The 26,525-nt window shown below is 41.0% G+C and overlaps 2 protein-coding genes across 2 annotated transcripts; one reads left to right on the top strand and one right to left on the bottom strand.

Moving 5' to 3' along the window:
- Positions 1 to 7,462: 7,462 nt before the first annotated feature.
- On the top strand, positions 7,463 to 9,389 carry LOC137579607 (uncharacterized). The gene is made up of 2 exons (XM_068293386.1): positions 7,463 to 8,122; positions 9,303 to 9,389. Exons 1-2 carry the CDS (start codon positions 7,463 to 7,465, stop codon positions 9,387 to 9,389), a joined length of 747 nt encoding a protein of 248 aa, XP_068149487.1.
- Positions 9,390 to 14,101: 4,712 nt separating this feature from the next.
- On the bottom strand, positions 14,102 to 18,190 carry LOC137579606 (uncharacterized). Its single transcript, XM_068293385.1, has one exon. It carries the CDS (start codon positions 18,188 to 18,190, stop codon positions 14,102 to 14,104), a length of 4,089 nt encoding a protein of 1,362 aa, XP_068149486.1.
- Positions 18,191 to 26,525: the final 8,335 nt, after the last annotated feature.

Below are 26,525 nucleotides of genomic sequence, written 5' to 3'. Positions count from 1 at the left end.
AATTGTTGATAATCGTTAATAAACCAATCACAAAAAAAAAAAAAGGAAATTGTATATATGTATATACATGTATGCAGATAAACATGTGTATGTGTAAATTTTGTAATTCAATGGAAATGTTTATGTGCTGCAAACCTACAAGATCGATACATTGTTTGTCGCTCACTCTGCTTCGAATTTTATAATTCGGCGAAATTGCCAAACACGTTTCGAACGAAATCAATCTGCTGGCAGAACTACGCTGAGCGAACGACGCTGGAAAGTGAGCAATTTCTGGCGAAACTGATCCGATAGCTGAGCTGCGATGGGCAGACGAAGCAGCAAAAGCGTCAAATTCGAGTGAAATCGATCTTCTAAGCAGAGCTGCAATTGACAAACAAAGTTTTCACAAGTAGTAGCGTTTTATTGTAGGCTCATTTACAAAAGTGAGCTCGAGTTGCAAAGACGTTGATAAAATTAGAGGTTCAGTTTAAAGTTTCGTGACACCAAGTTTTAATAATAATATACATACTATAAATACATGCAAATGCTGCCATAACAGTGACATACAAATTTAGAATCACATTCACGTTGTTAAATCAAATTACACCAAATGAGAAGAAGACACCAAATATAACAAAGAATTTAGAATCGCTCTCACGTGCTGAATAAAGTTTACTTTAATATCAATACGATTAAAGTAATAAAGGTTTGTTAAAAAATATTTTAAAAAAACGTTAACAACAAAATAGTGGCACGGCAAGCGTTGCTTTGCCCCCTTTTTTACTTGCTGGCGAATTAAATGTTTAGTTCATCCATTAAATGTTCGACGTGGCAGAAGACGGTCAAGTCCGCCAGGCGAAGGTACAGACACAACTAGGTGTCCTCTCCAGACCAGCAGTTAAGTTAGCAGTGTTGCCGAAATTCGGGCCTGCGAATAAACTTTGTGCCACTGTATCACAAAACGGAACTCTGTCCGAACCAACAGAATGACGCTCTTTAAAAACTTTAAAACTCTCTCTCTCATCTTACTCTTGCGGTACTTTATTATACATAAGTAGACACATAAGCGCAAAAAGAACCGCGTGTTCAGGTGCCTAATCGAACGAGCAACATATACAATAAATAAAAATTCAACAATATATGTATACAAATAATTAGGACCAATAGAATAAAAAACACAAGGTAACCAAAAATTACAAAAAAATATATATATATGTATAAGTGGCCCGGCAAGCGTTTCTCTGTCCCCTTTTTTACTTGCTGGCAAATTAAATGTTTAGTTTAGTACGCACTTAACTTAGTTTAATACTATTGAGTATACAATATTTTTTGTTTTGTTTGCAGGTGCATAAATAAACAAATTATTTGGTGCTCCCACCCTGGAACATGCGACGTGTCCGTGTCCGTGTCCGTGTCCGTGTCCGTGAGAAAAGCACGGCTCTTCTAAATTTACCCGATACACTTGAAGGGTTTGTCCTTGCGCTTTATTTATCGTCATAGCAAATGATAAACACACTGGGAATTGAAGACGTATCAATTTGAATGGCATGTTAGTTGATATCAATGGAATTCTTGGTATTAATACCACTTCTCCTCTTTCTTTGCCAGTTAGAATTGTTGCTTCGATTAAATTAGGCTTTAATTTTTTTATACAAAGTCTTGTTCCATTGCAAAGTTTTGGTGCATTGATATTACTTAATAGTATGATTGAGGAAACCACTTTCAATTTTAAAATATGTGGTGGGATACCGGGTAGCTCAGAAGAATTTAGAAATTTTACAGGATAATTTAATGCGTCTTCTTCTGTTGTAGCAGTATCGATTGACTTGTATGATATTGGTCATTTCTGATGAATTTGATCATTTATTTCATTCACATTTGAGTTCGTTGGTGTTAAAATTGCACGTTCCCTCAGCCAATCCCGATTTGTATAGTTTGTATATATATATATGCCTATATGTATGTGTACATGCAAGTATAGGAGTGTATGTGGGTGTTACATGTACATGTATATAAATAAATATAATAATGTTTAAAACATTACAGAATTTAGAAACACTTACGTCGACAAATCACGCCAACATAAATGCCAAAAAAATCTACATTCCAAGCAGCCACAAAAAGAACATCTGCCAGACGAACGCCAAGACTCATTTATAAAGATCCAGTTCATTCACACAACGACGTAGCAATGGATTCTGGAAACGCCTCAGTGTCACTTTCCACAACTATATCGACTCCAAACATTACGCCTACAATAAGCAGCATAGCCAACAACCCAACATCTTTAAATCCAACTGACATCCTTGCCTTTATCAAGGAGCTACCTACTTTTGACGGCATCCCTAATACACTGCAAGACTTCATTGTCAAGGCTAATCTCATCCAGCATTATGGTAGCAAGAAAAGCGAAGCTATGCTTATTCGCGATTTACAAAACTTTCCCGATAGCTTGTCATTAGGTCAACTATTTTATAGTATTTTGAAAATAAGATCATAATTACAAAACACAAATCAAAACTCAACCGACAAACCAAAATTATACGACGAGATATGCTGAATACCTTTTTAATTAATCTACGAGAACCCCTTAAAACTATAATAAAATCAAAAAACCCACAAAATATCAAGGAAGCCTATGAACATTGCCGTGTCGAAAAGACCTTCTATTCGCAAAAACCAAATACTAGCTAGAATTTTCGAGCACAGGTAACACCATACTTACGCCCCCCAAAACATAAGAAATCAACCAAACAACAACCCCTATTCTAACAATAGTTATTTTGAAATAATTCAACCATTTCTCAGCCTAACATTAACAACCAGGCTAATAATAACTGCCATAATAGAAATTCAACTGTAAATCCTTTCAATTTAACAGGCCCAACTAGGAACCAATCACACAATATCAATGAGCAACAATCTTCAACTGAACTTTGTAATATTAATGACGCAGGAAATTTTTTCCAAACTGCCTCCGAGAACCAACAGGGTACTTAACAGAAAAATCACACGGATCGACACTCCCTTTTATATGGATTAATTCCGTTACATTCTTAATAGATACAGGTTCCACAAATTCATTTGTAAGCCCAACCATAGATAGCAATGTTGATCGCAAAACTCTTGATAACCCTATAACTGTACAGTCAGTGTTGAACCAACACGTGATAAAAGAAAAAAACACGATTCAATCACTTAAAGAGTTTAATTAACAAATGAAGGTAGACTTACTTCTTTTCGATTTTCACCCACATTTCAAAGATTTCAAAGGATGGGTGTCCTTAGAAAGTTACAAGCCAATATTAATCTGGACTTTTTTTGTTGAGAAACTCCAAAATCATGTTTAAAAATTTGTTTACAAGACAACCCAGTAACTGAAGTACATATTATCCCAGCTTTAATAACCCTTCCGGTCCGGCTGAAGGAAGGTAATTTCTACTCTCAACAGACAATGTATAATAAGCACTTAGAGAATCCAGAAGGACTATACAATTCAGTTAACGGATATAGCAAGATGGTGATCGTAATAATTCACTCGAAGATCAGCAATTATATTTAGAACAGCCATTAGAAACCACACCCTATGATCAAAATCACTATATTAAAATATACAATATAAATTCGGACAATCAAAGTCTCCCACATGTCCACAAATACGTTACCAAATTAAAAACCGATCACCTAAATTTTACTGGAAATATTTGAAACCAATTGTTAGATTAGTTATTATTCTTCGATTAGTCATGCTTTAACAAGAAAACAAAAGCCTACTTTATATTATTTTAGTTCCGTTTTGTTCAAGATTCACTTTTTATTTTTCTTCTCCTTTTTTTTTTTTTTTTTTTTTTTTTTTTAGCTTGGCGTTGTCTCCCACAGTGTCAGTTTTAATTTTAACATATCTCTGGCGGCGTTAACAGTCTCGCTTTCGCACGCACGCACACACACATACACGCGTACATGCACAGACACACACAAAAAAAAAAAAAAAGACCGCTTAATATTTAGAGACCTCGATTTTCCTGCATTTTATGTTAAAGGGCTTATTGTTTTTGCTAACATTATGACTCCCCTGAAACGCAGAAATGGACATTAGTTTTAGATAATCGTAAACTTAACGAAACAACAATTTCAGACCGTTATCCAATTCCAAATATAAATGAGATTTTAGACCAGCTTGGTAAATCTAATTACTTCTCAACTCTTGATTTAGCTAGTGGATTTCACCAGAGTGAAATGAACCAAACAGATAGGAGCAAAACAGCTTTTACAGTCGAAGGTGGCCACTTTGAATTCATCCGTATGCCGTTCGGGTTAAAGAATGCACCTGCGACGTTCCAAAGAGTAATGGACCATGTCCTTGTCTAGTAGGTTCCATTTGTTTAGTATACCTAGACGACATTATAATTTTTTCACCATCTCTACAAAAACACCTGAGAAAATACACCAAATAAGATGCTGCATTCCATGCCTAACACTTAATCGAAAGCTTGGTAAAAAAGAAGGAGAACTGCATCCATCCGAAAGAAGAAATGCCCTTTCAGACGTTCCACATCGATTTTCTTGGACCCTTAGAGTCAACTCACAAGCAGTATAAGCACATTCTTGCAGTTATCGATGGTTTTACAAAATTTTGCTGGTTGTACCCGACGAAAACGACATCTACGAAGGAAGTAATCACAAGACTACAACAACAAAGTTTAATTTTTGGAAATCCAGTTCAAATTATTTCTGACAGAGGTTCTGCGTTTACTTCTGAGGAGTTTAAAGAGTATTGCAAGGCAGAAAATATCGAACTTCACGCAGTTACGACTGGTCTTCCACAAGCAAACGGACAAGTCGAACGCCTTAACGCTGTTATTATATCCGTGTTGTCTAAGATTTCGATAGAAGGCTCTAGCAAATGGTTTAAGTTTGTCGGCAAAGTGCAACAAACGATTAACTCAACGTATAGCAGAAGCACACATTCAACGCCGTTCAAACTACTGATTGGTACAAAGATGCACACAAAACACGACCTTAAGCTGAAAGAAATAATTCACGATGAGATGATTCAGATTTTTAACGACAACAGAGATGATCTACGGAATATAGCGAAGCAGCAGATCCTTCGTATGCAAGAAGAAAATAAGAAGACCTACAACTTACGTCGCAGACCTGCTTCCATATACAAAGTCGGTGATCTGGTAGCTATTAAAAGAACCCAACTTGGAGTAGGTTTGAACCTGAAGCCCAAATATTTAGGTCCGTACCGCATTACCATGGTAACGGCCAGAGATACTTACGACGTGGTCAAAGATACATTGTTCAACGATGGTCCTAGGCGAACTACGACTTGCGCTGCCTATATGAAGCCGTGGGTTCCCTTTGACATAGACGACCAGGATGCATTCGAGGCGAATGCGTACTAGGATGGCCGAGTTGTGGGATTGGGTCTGGCAACTCTGCTTAGTTGAGCTAAAGACGGGCAGTCGAACCGAAGAGACGAGCGAGAGCGGTTGCAAAAAAAGACGAAAGACGAAACGACGTGAAACAGTAAAGAAGACTAATTTCCAACTGAATGTAATTAAAATAATCCAATAAATAGTTTTACGTTAAAATAATTTAAAATACTACAAATAAATATAGTGAATAAAACAAATTCCTACATATGTAAAACGTTTCGTATATAATTGTCGTACATCTGTGGCAGAACGAAGAGGATTAGGACTCTCAATTGTGGAATTAGAAGAGGGCCTACCTGAATTGATTAGGATGGTGCAGAAGGATTGTTTTAACTCTGAATGGAAGGCGCTATCGGAAGGCAGGGTAATAGCGAAGGACAGCATACTCCTGTCTCTTAATCCGTATTTTGATTCGAACGAACGTGTTTTACGTCTCGGAGGCAGGCTCCGAGATTCCCTGTTGCCCATAAATGAAAAATATCCTTATATATTACCGTATAAACATCCTTTCACAGATCTCGTCATATCTTACAGTCATATTTGCACCTTGCATGGTGGAACCTCACTAACGCTGAATTTTATAAGGAAGAAATTCTGGATTGTTAATGGACGCAATGCAGTTCGGTTTGGAATTCATAAATGTATCACATGTTTTAAGATGAAGCCTCAATTTGCAGGTCAGAAAATGGGAATGTTACCTGCAGTACGGGTACGCCCTTCTAGAGCATTCTCATCCGTTGGAGTGGACTACGCTGGACCCGTCAAGGACGGCATCATACACTACTTCATGTAGACAAATCAGGATGCGAGAGGCCGCTTGGCACACTAAGGAAGGGAGTTATCCCAACAGCATCTGCGAATGCTTTAATTGGAAAGAGTACAACAGAAACTGCGGTAAGGCACAAAGACGAGGTTTTATTACCAACAGCAATGGTGTGGGTAGAGTCGATAGACGGCTATCCCTTACAGTTTAGAGCGTTTTTGGATCAAGGTTCACAAGTTTCGTTCATTTCAGAGAATGCAGCTCAGCAGCTACGTTTACGGCGCAAACAGGCTCACATCACGATTACTGGATTAGCAGATACAAAAATTACAGATGCGGCAGCAGAGGTGGAGCTAGTCATAAGATCAATCTACAACCCACATGCGAAATACAAACTGCTCGCGTCAGTAATACCTCTAGTGAGTAAGCGCATGCCAATCAAACGACTGCCGTTTGAAGAGTGGACTCATCTGAAGGGCTTACCGTTGGCCGACCCTAACTTCTTTAGTCCACAAGGAGTTGATATTTTGTTGGGAAATGACGTCTACGATGAGCTGATGTTGGGAGAAGTGCATCGAGGAATACGTGGTATGCCTCTGGCGCAAAATACGCATTTGGGATATATTGTATCAGGAAAAACGAATCAAGAATCTGGTAGGAGATCGTCCTACACCATAACGGTACGAAGGAAGGAAGCTGATGAGATACTTGAACAATTGTTATGTAAGTTTTGGGAGCTAGAACAATTCGACGAGGAGCCACGGGGGGTTTCAGTAGAGGATAACTGGTGCGAAGATTTCTTCGTTAAGACACATAGCCGAATGCCGTCTGGGAAATATTGTGTTCGTCTTCCTTTTCTAACATACTTGGACGAATCAATGCTAATTGGAGAATCATATAAGAGCGCGTTAAAACGATTACATTCTCTGGACAGACGGTTGCGTAACGATGCGAGTTTGAAGAACGCTTATGTTGGCACGATAAATGAGTATCTGGAGCTGGGTCAAATGGAACGTGTAACGTCACGGGCTAATAAGACGGGCAATCCTGCATTGGGGGAGTCGATCATTGCTACCTACCGCATCACCCAGTCATAAAGGAATCGTCATCAACTACGAAGGTACGAGTTGTCTTCGATGGATCGAGCAAGACGAGTAATGGAAAATCGCTTAATGAGATTCTAGCAATAGGTCCAAAATTGCACGTACATCTTCAAGGAGTCATTCTCAATTGGCGAGGGCTAAAATGGGTATTTATGGCGGATGTTGAAAAAATGTACAGATGTATTAATATTCCACCCGACGACGCGCAGTACCAGCGTATTCTATGGAATCCGGACACAAGTGATTATGTGGAAGAATATGACTGCACAACGGTGATGTTTGGAACGAGCTCCGCACCTTATTTAGCCATGAGAGTTATGAAACAATTATCTATGGATGAATGCGAGAAGTATCCACTGGCTGTGGATTTTATAAATCATCAAATGGATGTAGATGACATACTGTCTGGTGGCGACAGTATTGCAGAAACGGAGGATGTCAAGAACCAAGTGATTGGAATGCTTCGTAGTGGTACATTCGAACTACGGAAGTGGGCGAGTAATTGCACAAAGCTATTAGAGAACATACCAGTTGAGCATCGAGAATCAAGCGGATTGTTACACATGGAAGGTAATGATACTATTCGCACGTTAGGTCTATACTGGAGTCCCAAAGAAGATGAGTTCCGTTTTGCTTTGCATGTCGTTCCACCAATGAGCTCACCAACAAAGAGGACAATACTATCAGCAATTGCACGACTGTTTGATCCCATGGGATGGCTTAGTCCGATAATGATTACTGCCAAAATTCTCATGCAGCAACTGTGGAAGGAGAAAATTGGCTGGGATAGCACACTACCGGACACTATTAAAAGAGAATGGGAGAAATTCGTAAAAGAGTTACCAAACATAGTAACTATACGAATACCACGGCATGTTACATGGGGGCTACCGGGTGGTGTGGCTGAATTGCACCTGTTTTGCGATGCCTCGTCACGAGCATATGGAGCTACGGCTTACTTGCGCTTCCCAATTGGAGAGGATAAGTATCACACAGAGTTGCTATTGTCAAAGGGGAGAGTATCGCCAACTAAACAACAACTAACCATACCTAGGGCAGAGTTATGTGCTGCGCTTGAAGCAGCCAAAATGTATAAGTATCTAAAAGAGAATCTAAGAATTAACATTAATTATTCGAACACTATTTTTTGGTCAGATTCTATGATAACCATCAGTTGGATCCGTGGTGGAGCTGCCAACTGGAAAGTATTTGTGTCTAATCGAATAAACAAAATCCTGGAAATCTCAGACGAAAGGCAATGGAGACACGTCGCCTCGAAAGATAACCCTGCAGATTATCTAAGCCGTGGCACGAGTGCAACCAAGTTGGCATCGTGTGAATTATGGTGGCATGGGCCATCATGGCTACAAGGATCGGACATCGAATGGCCTTGTAATGCTATTGATCAGGATTCGCTGTCGGTTGTTGACACTGAAGTCAAAAGGGTGACGTGCCATAAGATATCAGTGGAAGAAATGCCAAGTGTAGCATTTATCAGCAAGTATTCATCGTATACACGACTCGTCTGGATTATATCATATATAAAACGTTTCGTATATAATTGTCGAACATCTGTGGCAGAACGAAGAGGACCTGGACTCTCAATTGTGGAATTAGAAGAGGGCCTACGTGAATTGATTAGGATGGTGCAGAAGGATTGTTTTAACTCTGAATGGAAGGCGCTATCGGAAGGCAGGGTAATAGCGAAGGACAGCATACTCCTGTCTCTTAATCCGTATTTTGATTCGAACGAACGTGTTTTACGTCTCGGAGGCAGGCTCCGAGATTCCCTGTTGCCCATAAATGAAAAATATCCTTATATATTACCGTATAAACATCCTTTCACAGATCTCGTCATATCTTACAGTCATATTTGCACCTTGCATGGTGGAACCTCACTAACGCTGAATTTTATAAGGAAGAAATTCTGGATTGTTAATGGACGCAATGCAGTTCGGTTTGGAATTCATAAATGTATCACATGTTTTAAGATGAAGCCTCAATTTGCAGGTCAGAAAATGGGAATGTTACCTGCAGTACGGGTACGCCCTTCTAGAGCATTCTCATCCGTTGGAGTGGACTACGCTGGACCCGTAAATATTTCGCCCTGCAAAGGAAGAGGACGTGTATCCCAGAAGGGATATATTGCTGTGTTCGTATGTCTAGTGACAAAGGCCATTCATTTGGAACCAGTTGGATATCTGACCTCAGATGCGTTTATAGGAGCATTTAACCGTTTCATTGGCAGACGTGGCCTATGCACAGACGTTTATAGTGACTGCGGTACTAATTTTATTGGAGCCAACAAAAAATTGCAAGTGGACAAACTGGCATATTGTTCGTACATTACCAAACATATTGCGCCAACATTATTGAGAAAAGGAATCAAATCGCATTTCAAACCACCATCAGCGCCACACTTTGGTGGATTGTGGGAGGCTGGAGTGAAGTCCATGAAGTATCTGAAGAGGTCGGGTTATGGAGACACATGCAGGACCCGATGGACTAGTGAGAGTGGTGACTTTAAAGACAAACAAGGGGGGAGAATGTTTGGGCTCCAACTGAAGGCAGACTCTCTTTGCTAAAAGGAGAAAACGAACGAAGAGAGAGAGAGAGACCAAGAACAGCGCAAGTTACTTTGAAGTTCTTGTTTAAATTCAAGACCGTTATGTCCCCTATCAAATGATCCTGACGATTTAATGGTATTAACACTTTCTGATGGGTGAAGCGCCTATAGCACCTCCTGCTCCGGAATTGGCTAAAGTTACTCTGATTGATAGATGGAAGAATTGTCAATATTATGCACAACAGTTTTGGAGAAGATGGGACTCCGAATATTTATCACGATTACAAAGGAGACCAAAATGGCTGCAGACCAAGGAAAATCTAACAGTTGGATGCATAGTGCTCATCAGGGACGAGCGATTCCCTTCTCATCAATGGCCTCTAGGTCGGGTTATGGAGACACATGCAGGACCCGATGGACTAGTTAGAGTGGTGACTTTGAACACAAACAAGGGGGGAGAATGTTTGGGCTCCAACTGAAGCCAGACTCTCTTTGCTAAAAGGAGAAAAGGAACGAAGAGAGAGAGAGAGAGACCAAGAACAGCGCAAGTTACTTTTAAGTGACAAACTTGGAGATCCGTTACTTCAATTCTTTCTTTCTTATTTCTTCTATGGAAATTTCCAGAACTTTGAATTTTGTAAAAGACAGCGTGGTTTGGTGTACTTGATTTTACTCTTAAAATTACTATCGTTCGAGGCGGTTGCACCTTCTGTGCCCGCCGACAATTGTACTATATTTTAGGTTAAGAAAATAAAGCATCTGAATTGAAGTCATCCTGGTCATCAACAGACCTTTTTTATGACGACAATCAAAATCTAACATTTTCCAGCGATATTAAACATTATATACGCACAACTGACGACACGCCAATCTTTGTTAAATCATATCGATACCCCTATGCCTTAAAGAAAGAAGTAAAAGACTAAAAGTGTTCTCTAAATATTTTTCTCACAATAAATTATTTAAATTACTTAGGTGTACAACTCTTTTAGACGATATCACTAATACGACCGATCAAGAAAAAATAGTCAATGATTATCACAATAATAACAATTACCGGGGTATTGATGCAACATTATTGCACCTTAAAAGAAAAGTCTACTTTCCACATATAAAAAAGCAAAATAGCGCAAATAATAAAGGGTTGTGAAATTTGCCTCACACTTAAATACGATAGACAGCCGCAGAAACCACCTTTTGAAGTACCAGAAACTCCTTGCAAACCAATGGACATAGTCCACATAGACATATACACGATAAACAAAAACTATAATCTTACACTATTAGATAAGTTTTCAAAATTTGCGTGTGCCTTCATGTTGTAGTTTCCGAACCGTCCGGGCAAACATCCGTTCCCAAGAATATTTCCAATAAAGTAGTCACAATAGATGACAAATTCCCAATTCCAGTCATGGATGAAATTCTCGACAAATTTATTTAGCCAAAAGATTTCATTAAATTCAAATGGATCCATAATCAATAGATTAGCAAAAACAGGTTTCTCAACTAAAACCACTACGAATACACACTGTTTATGTAGGGGGTCGAACTTCCTTCTGGTTGATGGCAGCTAGGTGAATTTTTCCTTTTCCCTTTTTCCTCCCAGTAAATTATTTGACACGCAGAGAGTATTTTCACTTCACTTGATGTATTCAGGTATAAACTTCAACTAACTCTAGCTTAGCTTAAGAGCAGGGCACCAAGCCCCGCTTGGAGCGGAGTGTGGGGAGTTCTTTCGTGGGGAGAGCGATGGGCACCATCGGGAGAGCGGCGCGAGGTGAAAGCTTCCGCCTCCTTTAACCCTTGTGTTGCCCGGTTGGGCATAAACATGCTCCCCCCTTGCAGGAGTGCAAGACCCAGGCAGTTTAATGGCACGCTCCGGACAGGGTCCAGCCAAAAACTGTGCGCATCGCAATCGGCCGCCCGCCAACCCCAGGTAGACTCCCTTCTAGCATGACCTCCGTGATCACATCCGCGCCCAGGACCAGAGACACTGACGACGGTCGGTAGAACGTCTCATCCGCCAGGACGATGCCCTCAAACTTTTTGGCGATCTGTGGGTCCACCGGAGCGCTTGGAGTGCGGCAGCACAAGCCATCGACCACCTTCAGGATCGCCTCCAATCGCCATCCTTCACTGATTGGGGACCGGATCACTGCTGCCACCGCTTTCTCTGCCCCTATATTGACGGCTGTCAACTTGAAGGCCGTGGCCAATGACGTCGCCATCGACGATACCGCAGAACAAGGGTCCACCAGGGCCTTCACGTCGAAGGTTTTTCCCTCCGTCTCAATACGCACCATCGCGGTGGGCATCAGATGTGGATTGCGGTGCTGCAGCAGTGTGGTCAAGGTCAGTTTCGGATCGGAGGCTGGCGTTGGCGCGACCCTTCGTCTGGAGGACTCGGTGGTGACTCGGCGTACGACGGAGCTTGGAGTGCGTCGACGTGGCTGTTCATGGAAGTGAAGCAGCGTGTGGTGATCCTCCTCACAGATTCGGCACTTATCACCGCTTAAGCAGCTTCCTCCGGAATGTTGGTGGGCCAGGCAATTGGCGCAGTACTTATTCGCCAGCACTGCCCTCATCCTCTTCTCCACGTTCAGCCGCAGGAAGCGACGGCATCGCTTCAGAGGATGGATTCCGCGACAGACTCGGCAACGGAAGGACTCAGTTCTTTGCGAACATCTGCGCTCCTCTTTCGATGCCTGTACTGAACGCGGTCTCGGAGCCATGGAAACGGGATCTAGGTTGACGAATATCAGGAAGCTGCCGGGACAAATAATGAAGAGAGCGGATTAATGTAGGACGATAGAACACATATTACTACTGGCAGCTCGGCCCTTCTTACTTGGGAGGAAGGACCAAGTGCTGGACGCTACTGTAGTTTTACGTAATGGGTTTGAATTCTTTCTTCTGGAGGAAGAAAGATCAACTTTGCGACGGGACGCTTCACAATACCGCGAGCGGTAAGCAGTTCGACGACGCGGACATTGCCGTCACTGCCAGGGTGTGTCTGGTGGATTCGCCCGAGACGCCATTCATTAAATGGAAGATTGTCGTCTTTGAGTACCACCAGATCGCCCACTTCAAGATTTTTAGAAGGGAATCGCCACTTATTGCGCTTATGTAGCTCCTTCAGATACTCGTCTTTCCATCGGGTGCAGAAATGCTGACTCACGGCCTTCAGACGCTGCCACCGGTTAATGATAGACGGTACCTGATCCTTGATTTCAGGTTCCGTCACGGATAGCAATGGCCCGCCAACTAGGAAATGGCCTGGGGTCAAAGCTAAAGAGTCGGTGGGGTCTTCAGACATAGGAGAAATCGGCCGCGAGTTCAAACACGCCTCTACCTTAGCCAGCAGCGTAGAGAACTCTTCAAAAGTATACCTTTGGTTGCAAGTGGCCTTGTAGAACAGAGTTCTACACACCCATGTGTGGTGCCCCGGGAGGGATGAAATGCCAGGACAGATTCTGATGGCTGTAGTGGGATAATATTTTCTGCTGGGTAGAACTTAGGAAATCTTTTTCAAGCACTCTGGATGCACCTACGAAGTTTTTTCCGTTGTCGGACTGCACTTGCTGGGGACACCCTCGCCTCGATACAAAGCGAGCGAATGCTGCCAGAAATGCTTCGGTACTCAAATCCGAAGTTGCCTCAAGGTGAATGGCTTTGGTGGAAAAGCAAACAAAGACACACACATATCCCTTTGATATGCGGCAAGCGCGGCCGGTGAAACTCTTGATGTCGAAAGGACCTGCGAAATCTATCCCGGTGGTCGTGAAAGGTCGTGCGAAGGTAGTTCGCTGGGCCGGAAGGGTGCCCATTAGCTGTGATTGCAGCCTTCTTTTATAAATCACACAGACTTTGCATGAATTGACCACCGATTTTACTAGATTCCGCAGTCTTGGAATCCAGTATCTCTGTCGGATGAGACGGACTACCAGTTGGCTGCCCCCATGGAGAGAGATCTGATGCGTGAAAAGCACCAACAGCCGGGACAACGGACTTACTACTGGCAACAGAATGGGGTTACGCTCATCGTAACTAAGGGCCGCTGCTTGTTGCACGCGCCCACATGCCCGGATCACACCTGATACGTCAATGAAAGGATTCAAATTGAGAATGGTGCTAGACGTGGGCAGAGATTTCTTCTGCTGTAGACACCGATGTTCCGTCGGAAAGTAATCACGCTGAGTGACTCGGATCAACGCCTGGAGTACTTGATTGATCTCGCTAGAGGTCACCTCCCCGGGTAATCGTTTGGAAGTTTACGACACCTTCTGCCGAAACGGATCACATATGCTATCACTCGTAAGGCACGTGCCAGATTGGAAAAACGAGATAATATCTCGTTGGCTGGCTTAGCGATTGCGACGTGGACCTTCACTACCCGCTTCTCCAAGGCAGTGTCTAGTGGGAGTGGTGTCGCTCGCTGCCAGGACTCTTGTGGTTCCCGTAGCCATGGTGGGCCGTGCCACCACAAATCCTTGTGTACCAATTCCTGCGCACTCAGGCCGCGGCTAGGGAGATCTGCTGGGTTGTCCTCTGAACTAACGTGATTCCATGGGGCGTCATTTGTTGCCGTCACAATCTTTGCTACCCGATTTGCGACAAACGTTGTCCATGTGCAGGGTGGCTTATTTAACCACGACAGTACGACGGTGGAATCTGACCAATAAAAAGCCTCCGCATTATCAACTGGAAGTTGCGGAAGAACTGCAGCTGCCAGTTCCGCTAAAAGTGTAGCTCCGCATAATTCAAGGCGGGGCAATGAAACCGTTTTAACCGGGGCGACTCTAGATTTCGCTGCAAGAAGGCAGCATGATATGCCTTGGTCATTGCTAACGCGCACGTAAATTGCGGCACCATAAGCCCGCTGTGACGCATCGCAAAAACAATGGAATTGGATGTCGGAATTTGGGTCATGAAGAACCCATCGTGGAATCCGGATCTGGTCAAGGAAGGAGTAGCTCTTTGTAAAATCCTGCCACCTGTGATGGAGTTCACTGGGCAATTGATCATCCCACCCTAGCTCTTGTAACCAGAGCTCTTGCATAAACACCTTGGCTTGAATCACAAAGGGAGCCAGCCAGCCAGCGGGATCGAATAACTTGGCAATCTGCCCGAGGACTTCTCGCTTAGTATAAGCTGACTTGACATCTTGGGGTGAGATGACAAAATAAAATTCATCCGTAGTCGCTTTCCATCGGATTCCCAGTGTTTTCGCTGTGCTGGCCTCTTCGATGTCGAGGAAATCAGCATTCAGTAAATGACTCTTTGGAATACAACTGAGCACGCTCTTCACATTCGATGTCCACTTGCGCAAGGGAAAGCCAGCTGAACCCAGAGCGTCTTGAAGTTCATTGACCATTGCGATTGCCGTTGTTTCATTATGAGCCCCTGCCAGGACATCATCGACATACATATAGGACTTGATAATATCGCTAGCCAAAGGAAATTTGGATTGTACATCACTTGCGAGTTGCTGAAGTACTCGGATGGCTAAGAACGGAGCACAGTTAATGCCAAACGTGACGGTATTCAGCTCGTAATCACCAAGTTGCCCCTCTTTATTTCGGAACAGGATCCTCTGAAATGGCGTATGGATTGGATCGACCATAATTTGGCGGTACATTTTTGTGATGTCGGCATTGAAAACTACTCGGAAAAAACGCCACTTGAGAATCTGAGTAGTGAGATCGGACTGAAGTACCGGACCAGGGTAAAGTATGTCGTTGAGACTTACTCCGTTGGTGGACTTGCTAGAGGCGTTAAAAACTACCCGTACCTTTGTTGTGGTGCTGTCGGGCTTGAAAACCGCATGGTGTGGCAAATAAAAATTGTTATTAGTGCCGTCAAATGGAACCTGACGCATGTGGCCCAAGTCCAAATATTCTTGGATGACGGCGTCATACTCAGTTTTTGCCGGAATATTTTTAAGGAGTCGGCTTTCGTTTTTTAGGAACTGAGCCAATGCCCCTGGTCTGGAATGACCAAGGTTGATGTTGGTTGGATCTCGAAACGGAAGTGAGACCGTATATCTCCCCGAAACATCTCTTCTTGTGGTCTTCTGGAAATTGACCTCGCAAACAGAGTCAGAATCTCCTACCGGTTTGCCCGGTAGATCCTCCACCTCCCAAAACCTTGTGAGAAGAGTTTCAAGTCCCTCCTCTCTGCTAACTGCGACCCTTGTGGTGAACGCGGCACATGAACTGACGGGGACCCCTTGCAACGGGCCTGAAATGACCCAACCGAATCTCGTCTCTTGAGCCATTAAAGATCCGCACACTTCGGTCTGGATGCCGGAAAGAGTCACCGCTGGTATTACATCAATGCCAAGGAGTAGATCGATCTTTGCCTTTAATCTGAAGGAGGGGTCGGCTAGAGGAATATTGGGCATTCCTTCCAGTGTGGCTTGGGCTATCGTACATGACGGCAAATCATCAGCAACTTGGGACAAGACAAACGCTTCTATCTCGATCTGGACTGGAGGTCCATGCGATGACCGAATGCTTATGTGACAGACCTTCAAGGTTCTATTGACCTTTCCGTTAATGCCTGTCACTTCGGCCCTGACAGTTTGGAATGGTAACTTCATGAGTCGGAACATTCTTTCGGATATGAAATTGGCTTCAGAAGCCGGGTCTAATAGCGCCCGTGAAGCATAAGTAGTGCCCTTGTGCCAAAAGTCCACGATCGCTGTACCTAGCAACTTATCTCGTGAGGACCTTGCCTCAGAGGTAAAGTAAGTCCGGACAATATTGTGCGAACTGGGCTGGGCTGGGACCGACGTTGGATTATTCTCCGGTCGGGCGTCCTTGTGCAAGAGCGTATTGTGACGCCCCTTGCACGTGAAGCAATTGTGCTGACTCGGACAGTCTTTTACTTGATGTCCTCTTGCGAAACAGTTCAGACAAAGGGACTTTTTCTTTATGTATGCCACCCTCTCTGGCACCGTCATCTGAAGGAAGCGGGGACATCGACGCACCGGGTGATTCTCCTTCATACAGAGATCACAGGATTTTGGTTTGGTGGTCACCTTGGCTTCAAATGTATTAGCCTTTCGGGTGGCTGGAATCGGATTTCGTGGAGGTTTCGATGTGGGAACCGAAATAGCCATTGCAGTTGTATTTTCCACCGCTTCGAGCGTACGGAACCGCTCAGTGAGGAAATCGTCCATCATTTGCCACTCTGGAATGGCAGTCTTGTCTCCCAGAGATTGCTCCCATAATGAAAGGGTATTCTTTGGCAATTTGATGGAACAGAAAAATACGAACATGCCTCCCCAAGTGGTTACTGGCAGGCCACAGTGCTCAAAAGCGCGAATGGATGCCTGCAGAGCATTCTGATGATCCTGTAATGCTTTTCCGGACTCATGGGAAATTTGAGGCAGGTCAAGAAGTGCTCGGAATTGGCTGTTCACGATGAGTCGCTTATTTTCGAAACGCTGTTTAAGTGCATTCCATGCCGTTTCAAAACCATCATTTGTAAGCGGGAATTTTGCTACAATGAGGTTGGCTTCACCCCTCGTTTTCGCTAGGAGATGGTACAGCTTTTCAACAGGGGAAATTCGCGAATCGCTTATGTAGATGGCTGTAAACAAGTCACGGAACGTGGGCCATTTTAAATAATCTCCCGTAAAGACTTCTGTGTCAATGGGTGGCAATCGACAGCCTCGTTCTGCTGGTGCAGAGGTAGGCGCATGACGGTTCGGAGGAGTCGGAGCAGACCCTTCATGGATAAGCTCGTTTAATCGAGCCGTGCATCGCTCGTAAACTTGATAGCATTTGTCATATTTAGCTTGGATGGCTAAATCTTCAGAGCTATCGTCTTTACCATCTGAGAGTGCCTCGCATTTCTCATATTCCTGCTCGACCTTCTCCCACAACGCTTGAACTCGGTCACGACGGACTTGGAGCGTAAATACGCTGACCTCGGACAGTGACGTGACGTGGGTGTCGACTTCAAACTGACTTAGTTTATCGCAAATGGAAACAAACTTCTTCAAAGCCATGGTGGAAGCAGCTAAAACCCTTTTGGTCTCGGACCGAGTGACTCTTGGGGCGGTTACCAAAATCTGTGGAAGTGGTACCAATGATTTGACCTCTTTTTGGCTTGCTCGTCGTGGCTCTGACGTGGCTTGCTGAAAGGTCGTGCTCGATGGTGCGGACTTGAGAGTTAGTGGACTAGAGAGGGTCTGAAATGCTCGGGAAGGAGGAGTAGTAGGGCTGGTACTCCTCTGGCGCTGACCTGGAGCAGCAATTGAGGATTTGCTCGGGGCGGAAGTGTTCTCAGCAGCTTTCTCGTCTTTTGACGGGCTCGTGCTCATAACCCCAGAGAGTGGCGGTTATAAAGTGGTGAGCTGGCTTGGCACGGCTTGAAAATTAGCCAAAAAGACGAACTGGAACGTTTGGGAAAAACTGGAACACTACCAAACCACCTGACGAACGGCTTTGAAACGCCTTGAAATAGATTGAAAAACCTGAAAACGAGCTGGTACGTTTGGAATGACTTGGAACACTGCCAAAAAACCCTAAGAACGGCTTGGAACACCTTGGAATTCAAATATAACTACAACGATGCGACTTGGAGCGGGTGGAAACACTTTGGAATTGAAAATAGAACCAAAGATAAGACTTGAAACGCTTGGAAACACTTTGTAATTGGAATCTAACTCCAAAGATACGACTTGGAACACGTGGGAATACTTTGGAATTGAAATATAACTCCAAAAATATGACTTGGAACACGTGGGAATATTTTGGACTTGAAATATAACTCCAAAAATACGACTTGGAACACGTGGGAATACTTTGGAATTGAAATATAACTCCAAAAAATGCGACTTGGAACGCGTGGAAACACTTTGGAATTGGAATCTAACTCCAAAGATACGACTTGGAACGCGTGGGAATAGAATAAACAAAAACGCGGAACACAAATTTTTACCAATTAAATATTATTCGATTTTTTCCTCAACGTGACCCTTCAACATATATACCCCACAAAGTGCCTGCCAACCTAGGGTATACAGCACAGCTACTTTTGGTCGTTTGCTTTGTGCCGGTCTTTGGCACATGAGCTTGCAGCTGTGCTGGTATACTGCAGTTAAGCGGTACTTATGTATGCACGTATGTATGTATGTATATAGGCTGCAAGGGATAGCGGGATTTGTTCGCGGTGATGGAAAAATATATTTGTGTGCGAAAAAATTAGAAATTTTTGTGGAATATATGTATGTATTGATATGTATATGAGAATCAATATGTAAAATTTTATGTATGTAAAAAAATATGTATATGTATATGGATATGAATATATATATGTAAAATTTTATGTATGGAAAAATATGTATATATATGTATGTGTATGGATATGTAAAATGTTGGAGTATATATATGTATTTAAAAATTTCTTTTTTTTTTTTTTAAATATGAAAATATGGAATGGCGATATGCAGAGGTGTGAATGGATCGGATTTCTTTATATAAATTAATGGTTTTTTTTTTTTTTTTTAATATGACTTCTTTTGCTGTGTCTAACCGATATGCCCCCAACTTTATAGGGTGTCTGGTCACCAGAAATGTCTAAGTGTGGCTTTTATATGTGAGAGGGTGGTTCACTTTCGTTTTTTTTTTTTTTTTTTTAAATCTTTATTATTCGTATTGAAAATTTTCTTCTCTTCGTTGGAACCACCTTTCACTGCGCGCACACTTTTCCCAGGAGTGGACTGTATTTGCACAAACCCTTTATTTTTGGATTTAATGTAGCACTGGATATGTTTGTAATTTTTGTCACATTCACACACTCTGCTTGCATATATATATATTTTATATGTAGGAGATCACTTTTTCCGTAGGTTTGATTCACTATATATGCCAAAGTGCGAGAAAAAAAAAACTTGAAGTGGGCGAACCAATATGGCGCCTTATGTACTGGACACATATATATGTATGAAAATTTGGGGACCAAAATTTTCTCTCCTTTGAGGAGGAAAAATTTGCGTGAAAGTAATTTTTACTTGGATTAGGAGAATCAATGGCAACAATTATATGTATGTGAGTATGGGTACGGATGCTGGAGGCATGTACATGTACTCATATACCTATAATTTGCAAAAAAAATTACTTAGCTTGAAATATGGATGAAATTCCACCGATGCTAGTGGTTCGAGAGGATCTTAGTATCCGGCTCGAAGGACCAAATGTTTATGTAGGGGGTCGAACTTCCTTCTGGTTGATGGCAGCTAGGTGAATTTTTCCTTTTCCCTTTTTCCTCCCAGTAAATTATTTGACACGCAGAGAGTATTTTCACTTCACTTGATGTATTCAGGTATAAACTTCAACTAACTCTAGCTTAGCTTAAGAGCAGGGCACCAAGCCCCGCTTGGAGCGGAGTGTGGGGAGTTCTTTCGTGGGGAGAGCGATGGGCACCATCGGGAGAGCGGCGCGAGGTGAAAGCTTCCGCCTCCTTTAACCCTTGTGTTGCCCGGTTGGGCATAAACACACACTTAAAAATGGGCCTGCATGAGTAATCTTTTGGATGACCTTATTTATAAGGATTGCCTTGTTTATATGGATGACATTATAGTGTACTTAACTTCATTGAAGCAATTTATGAAAAAAAAGAACCAGCCCAACTCATTACGGTGGAAGCCGTTCTACCTTGTTGGTGTTTCTTGCAACAAAGTATATGCAAAATTTTGTTGGACTTGTTTCAATTTTTCGTTCGCTCTTTTAAAGTATGACTCCACTGACCACTTGCTTGACCTGCAGCTGCTGCTGCAGCAAGTTGGGTATCAGGTCATATCTATCCAAATTCATTCATAAGGAGGATAGATTTCATCATGCACTTATATCCAACAAGTGATATAAAGTAACATAACACATTGTTCAATGCAATCGAGATGCAGCTCACTGTAGAGGCACAACGGATCTCTCAAATTGGACAAGCCAACACCTACCCGGAACTAAGGTCACTCTTCATCAATTAATTGAAGACGCAGATCCCCTGTATGGAACTTCTTCGACGCCTCTACAACGCTATACAGGAAACTTTCGGAAGTTTGTAACAGAATTAGAAGATAAGTCCTATATTATCACAAACAAACTAAGTCTAGAAAACGATGCAAATAACACCATTCATTATACAAATGCTTTAAATAACACTATTAAAGATGTAATAAACAAAAAATTACCCGATAGATTATTTATGGCGTTAGCTAGATACGATATAACCACAGTCAGCAAGTTGAAGCAAGTAGCTCAAAGAGAAGGGTTATACGAGAATTGTATAACAGAAATCAGAAAATCAAATCAAAGCCAAAATCAAAAGGTGGAAAACCCTTTTGTACCCTATAGTACAACTCCCAAACAAAACAGTTCGATACAACACAAAACCAACAACTTTTCCAGGAATTTCAACAAAAAATTAAATATTGACAGGGCTCAAAAACCAATGAATTGTCAACAGCAAAATAATTATCCAAAAAATAATGTAGCAAACCAGCCTACTAAAAGGCAAAGAGAAAGTAATAGTGGAATTTGCAAAATGAACATATCCGAACAAGTCCTTCATCAGAATAATGATGAATAATAAGCTTTTGAAATGTGTAGTCGACTCAGGCTCTTCAATAAATATAATGTTTGAAAATTTTTTTAATTTCTAAATTCTCATGATTAAAAGAGCAGTAGAATTAAAAGAAATCATTTTCCTTGCACCCAGCAAACTTTGTTTAACAGCACAAATTTTATATCCATAAATTTTTAAATAAATACGAGAAGTTGACAGGCAGAACTTTCCTAAAAGCCTGCAAAGGCTAAATACATTTTGAAGAAGAATATTTAAGAAGGAAACTACATTTTTTTTTTTCTTTTAAATTTTATTTGCGATCTGCCTTAAAGTAGGCAATAAAATTACGTAGCAGATGCCCTTTCCAGAATTAATATAGATCACAACTTTTTATGATCAACAGAAAGCACAGCAGCCACAATACATAGTGCTCATGAGGATAAAAATTACATTCCAATATTAGAAAATGAGATATGACCAATGCTTACGCAAGGCATATAATTAAAGGATATCTTTGCAGTAAGAAAACTGTACTATATTTTCATAATGAACAAGATTTTCTCATATTCCAACAAGCCTTTATTAAAATAATAAGATCGAACGCAAATACAAAAACCTCGAAGTCTAGCATTAAGTTGGAGGAACTTTAAACGTTTGCATAATTTAAAGAAATAATCCTGAAGAACAAAGAATTTCTACATACAGGATTTAAAAACCGATTTTCAAAACCTAATTCAAAATATTATTGAAAATATAATTCAAAATATTATTAATGAATGCTCAGTATGCAATATCGCAAAGACAGAAAATGAAAATACAAAACTAACTTTTGAAATAACACCACTTTAACAAATATCGACAACAACAATAAATACTAAAACCAGTAAAAGCACCGAAGGGATACATAATATTTAAGACTGGAACCATGTTGTAGCGTGTTCTGAAATATCAAGTGATCACTGTACTCAGTAAAACACACCAATAATATTACAAACATATTTATGTATACAACATTCAAGTGCATTGCCTCTTAAGTAACATGACCACCCATGAGTGCATGGTGCTGGACATTACTGAGTCGGCGCCACTGGCAGCGCAGCTACGCAGTCTTAGCTATAGTTAGTTGTGTCTTTCTCTCAAAAATAATACATTTGGACATTGTCAACATTGGATCTACCATAATGCACTTACCGACAAACTTTGAATATCATTATTTAAAAGTGAATTTAAAGCTAATAGATATAAGATATTAGAGGATCAATCAAACTTAAAAAATGAAATCATTCCGCTCAACACCTATGTTACAACATGTTTTCTTCGTTTACTCAAAAGCTTCTCGAACAAGTCGCAACCCTGATTGTTGTAGCAAAAACGCTAACCCGAAGTGATCGTTATCATATGAGTAGAGTTTTACATTCAAAATTGATATGAATTGCGATATGACTGTGTACGTAATTATTACAGTTATAAAAACCAGTTTAACTATGTGAACAAAAAAAAAAAAAAACCAGAGGGCCGGGGCTAACTTCGACCGCGTCAAAGTTTGTATACCCTTGCAACTTTTTTGGTAACTCTTTCCTTACCTATTAGTCATCAATGCGGAAGAACGTTTTATCTGAAAAGTCTTATGTTTGCGAAAGAATGGCCTACAATCAGATAATAGTCACTGTTTTCCACCAAAAAAATATGCTAATCTAAATTCAATTAAGTTAAAGGGTTGTGACTATTATTTTCATCGTGAGTTTATGTATGTATTTAAGATGTACAAACATAAAGGGAAAAAAAATAAAAATGTGGAAAGCAATAGCGTACAAGCAATCGAACTAAATTACGTAATAGACACCATTAAGAAAAGGAAAAATCAGTAAATCTTTATTTTGAGCATTTCACAGAATACATTAGGTCTTAGATCTTAGACCTTAAAATTTTTCAAGTAGTTCAGTTGAGAAGTATTTACGTTCTTTGACTCATCTTTTACAATTTTTATTTCGTGTTCTGGCCGATAACCAATATTGGGTGAAAAATATCTGCACATTGAAATTGTAAAATAACAACACAAGACAAAATAATGTGTACACAACAAACGATTTATTAAGAGTAAGTACATAGGACAAAAGCGACGAAGGGTTAGCGATGGACGATCGCTAGAGATGGATAATAATAAAATTATTAATCGGTAAAATGTAATTTGCATATTTGCGGTAGATAAATTAAACGACTTGGTAAGAGTTTTGGGTTATTGATTGCTTAGAGTAATAGTAGCTTTTATTTTGTTTGTTTAACTGTACTTATAGTTATTCTTAACGTGTTCACCGAGTAATTATTTTTTATTATTTAATTAAAATTTATTTTTTTGAACTCTCGACACAGACTGACTTTCACACCAGACGCGCCCAACTTACCTCTCTCTCAGAGAGTGCTTAAAAACCGAGATCTAAGATTAGCATGAGAGCCAGTGTGCCAACTCGGCCATCCTGACCGTAAGATCTCCTGATTCTTACATGACAAACGTTACAACAAGGTGAAATATAACTACAAGTTAATTAATGTACATTACATAAAAGTCTATCACAGTTATCTTTATATCCATTAGCCACTTTTTCTTTCACCTATCCAATGTTTTATATTATGGCTACTCCACACACCTTGATAAGGGTTACGACTAAGCTGAAAGCCTTGCACATCCTTAGAAATCAGTAATTTTTGAGAACCTTGTCATCACGTAAACCCCTTTGTGTTTTGGGATTAGCTTTTTGACGCTGCTATAGTTAAATCAATTCTTCACCATAATATAATCCCCTGCCTAATATTCTGTCGAATTTACCCTTTTGCTATTATACTGCTGCTCATTGTAATTCTGGATTTACTTTTGATGTATTTCTCCATCCTTTCTAATTGTATCCAAATTTCCATCATTATTTACTATTCCTAACTGCTCTAGTCCTTCTCTTAACTCATCTCCAACCCCTATATATACCCTTCTCTGGTTCCGTCAATTTAGCAAACATGGGTCCCAAGGTACGATTCACAATCTCAATTTGACCATTGAGGGGGGCTTGAAGGGACCCTCTGATTTACAAATTTCTCAAAATCTGATGATGTAAAACAGCTCCCTCTTCTTAAGTATTCTTCGTCTTTGTTGGAATTTGGTAAAACCGTCAATAATAACAAACAAGTCCTCCTTGCATATGCCTGATGCTATAGGACCACAATGATCAATGTGAATTAGTTCAAAGGGTTGATTCCCTTTAGGAATACTGTGCAACATTCCTTCCCCTTTTCCAGACTTTGGCGAATACGCAACACACTTTAGGCAATTGCTAATGTGTTTCACAACTTTCCATTACTTTATCTCTGCCGATATGACTTAGTTCGTTATGATATTTAAAAAGGATTGAGTCCTCCATTTCACTCTTTCTTCAATTAACGAAAAGTATTTAATAAAAATTATTTTTATTATTTTCATTGTGAGTGTATGTATGTATTTAAGATCTACAAACATAAAGGGAAAAAAAAATAAAAATGTGGAAAGCAGTAAATAAACATAACATATTAAAGAAAAAAAATTGTATATGGAGCAGATTACGTTTATGTATTAAAAAATTTAGAAAATGAATTTAGGAAAAGCAAGCCTATTAACCGCTTTCGATCCAAGTCTATTCCGCTTTTCGGTAATAATGTTGCCAGCCATAGAAAAAGATCGCTCAGCCGCTGCGCTACTAGCTGGGATGGAGTGAGTTCGGAACGCCAACTTATATAAACCAGGATATTTTTTCTTGTTCATTTGTCACCACTCCTTCAAATTAAACTTGTCGCTTATTTCAACAACTTCCTTGCAACTTCTTTCAACTTCTTCTTCAGGTGTGTCGAATGGGTTTTTTGTCGGTTTGTCGGTTGTCAAATAAGAGAAGAAAAATGAATCGCCTAAAGCATTGTATCGCGAGACATGGTTGTTTGAATCGATCTGAGCTTGCTCCCCGAAGGAAAATTGTGTTGACGAAGCGCTGGAAGATGTAGTTGGAGGCAAAAAGTCACCCTCCGGTGTTGCATCCAAAATGTGGGTACTGCAAAATCTTTTGATGTAGGCTAAATCCTCAAGTTGCATATTTATCGCTGGTGGATATAAAAAGAATGCAGCTTTATGCCAGATACTTAAATTGGCGACCCAAACTTCATCAACGCTGTGAAGAGTCTTTGCTTTCAGTTCTGCAATGGCATCTTCATCCTCAGCTTTTGCCATGCAAAGGGTCTTAATTGTATGTATCGACGGGTACACATAACACAGCGATGGGGAGGCTGCAGTGTTGCAATTTTTATAGCATACCCATAGGGTGAAATGGTATATTAAAGTCGCCAAAATGTATGTAACAGGCAGAAGGAAGCTTCTCCGACCCTATAAAGTATATATATTCTTGATCAGGATGAACAGCCGAGTCGATCTAGCCATGTCCGTCTGTCCGTCTGTCCGTCCGTCCGTCCGTCCGTCCGTCCGTATGAACACGGAGATCTCGGAGACTATAAGAGCTAGAGCCACCAAATTTGGTATGTATACTCGTGTATTATGTACATATATAGAGTTAATTGGAATTTCGGCCACGCCCCCTTACGCCCACAGGAATCACATAAAACTATTTTTCTTAAAAAGTATAACAGCTAGAGACATCAAATTTAGTTTGTATACCCGTTTAGTTAGCGCGCAGAAATTAATTGTTCATACTTTTTGCCACGCCCCCTTACGCCCCCAGGAATCACATAAAACTGCTTTTCTTAAAAAGTATAATAGAGACATCAAATTTGGTATGCAGACCAGCTAGCTAATAGACGCGCAGAAACTGGCTATTTAAAAATTTTGCCACGCCCACTTCAGCCCACGCAAATTAAACAACTGATTTTATCAAAAACAAACAAAGCTAAAGTCACCAAATTTTGTATGTATACTGGCTTAGTATGCGCGCAGAGTATATATATTTTCATATTTTGCCACGACCACTTCCGCCTCCATAATTAAGAAAAAACCGATTTTCTCCTGTCTTTTTTTGACTATCGCATTCAAATTCGGCAAACTAATTAATCTTATCTATTTCTACCAAACT

This window comes from Drosophila tropicalis, unplaced genomic scaffold (assembly GCF_018151085.1).
Source record: "Drosophila tropicalis isolate 14030-0801.00 unplaced genomic scaffold, ASM1815108v1 contig_717, whole genome shotgun sequence".
In the NCBI taxonomy this organism is placed as follows: domain Eukaryota; kingdom Metazoa; phylum Arthropoda; class Insecta; order Diptera; family Drosophilidae; genus Drosophila; species Drosophila tropicalis.
The sequence above is the reverse complement of the archived record's forward strand: the minus strand, read 5'-3'. Positions and strand labels throughout refer to the sequence as shown.

Coding starts and splice junctions, on each gene's coding strand:
- LOC137579607 (XM_068293386.1), top strand. CDS start 7,463: ATGTACAGATGTATTAATATTCCACCCGACGACGCGCAGTACCAGCGT. Junction 8,123..9,302: donor AAAGAGAATGGGAGAAATTC/GTAAAAGAGTTA, acceptor CTCAATTTGCAG/GTCAGAAAATGGGAATGTTA.
- LOC137579606 (XM_068293385.1), bottom strand. CDS start 18,190: ATGAGCACGAGCCCGTCAAAAGACGAGAAAGCTGCTGAGAACACTTCC.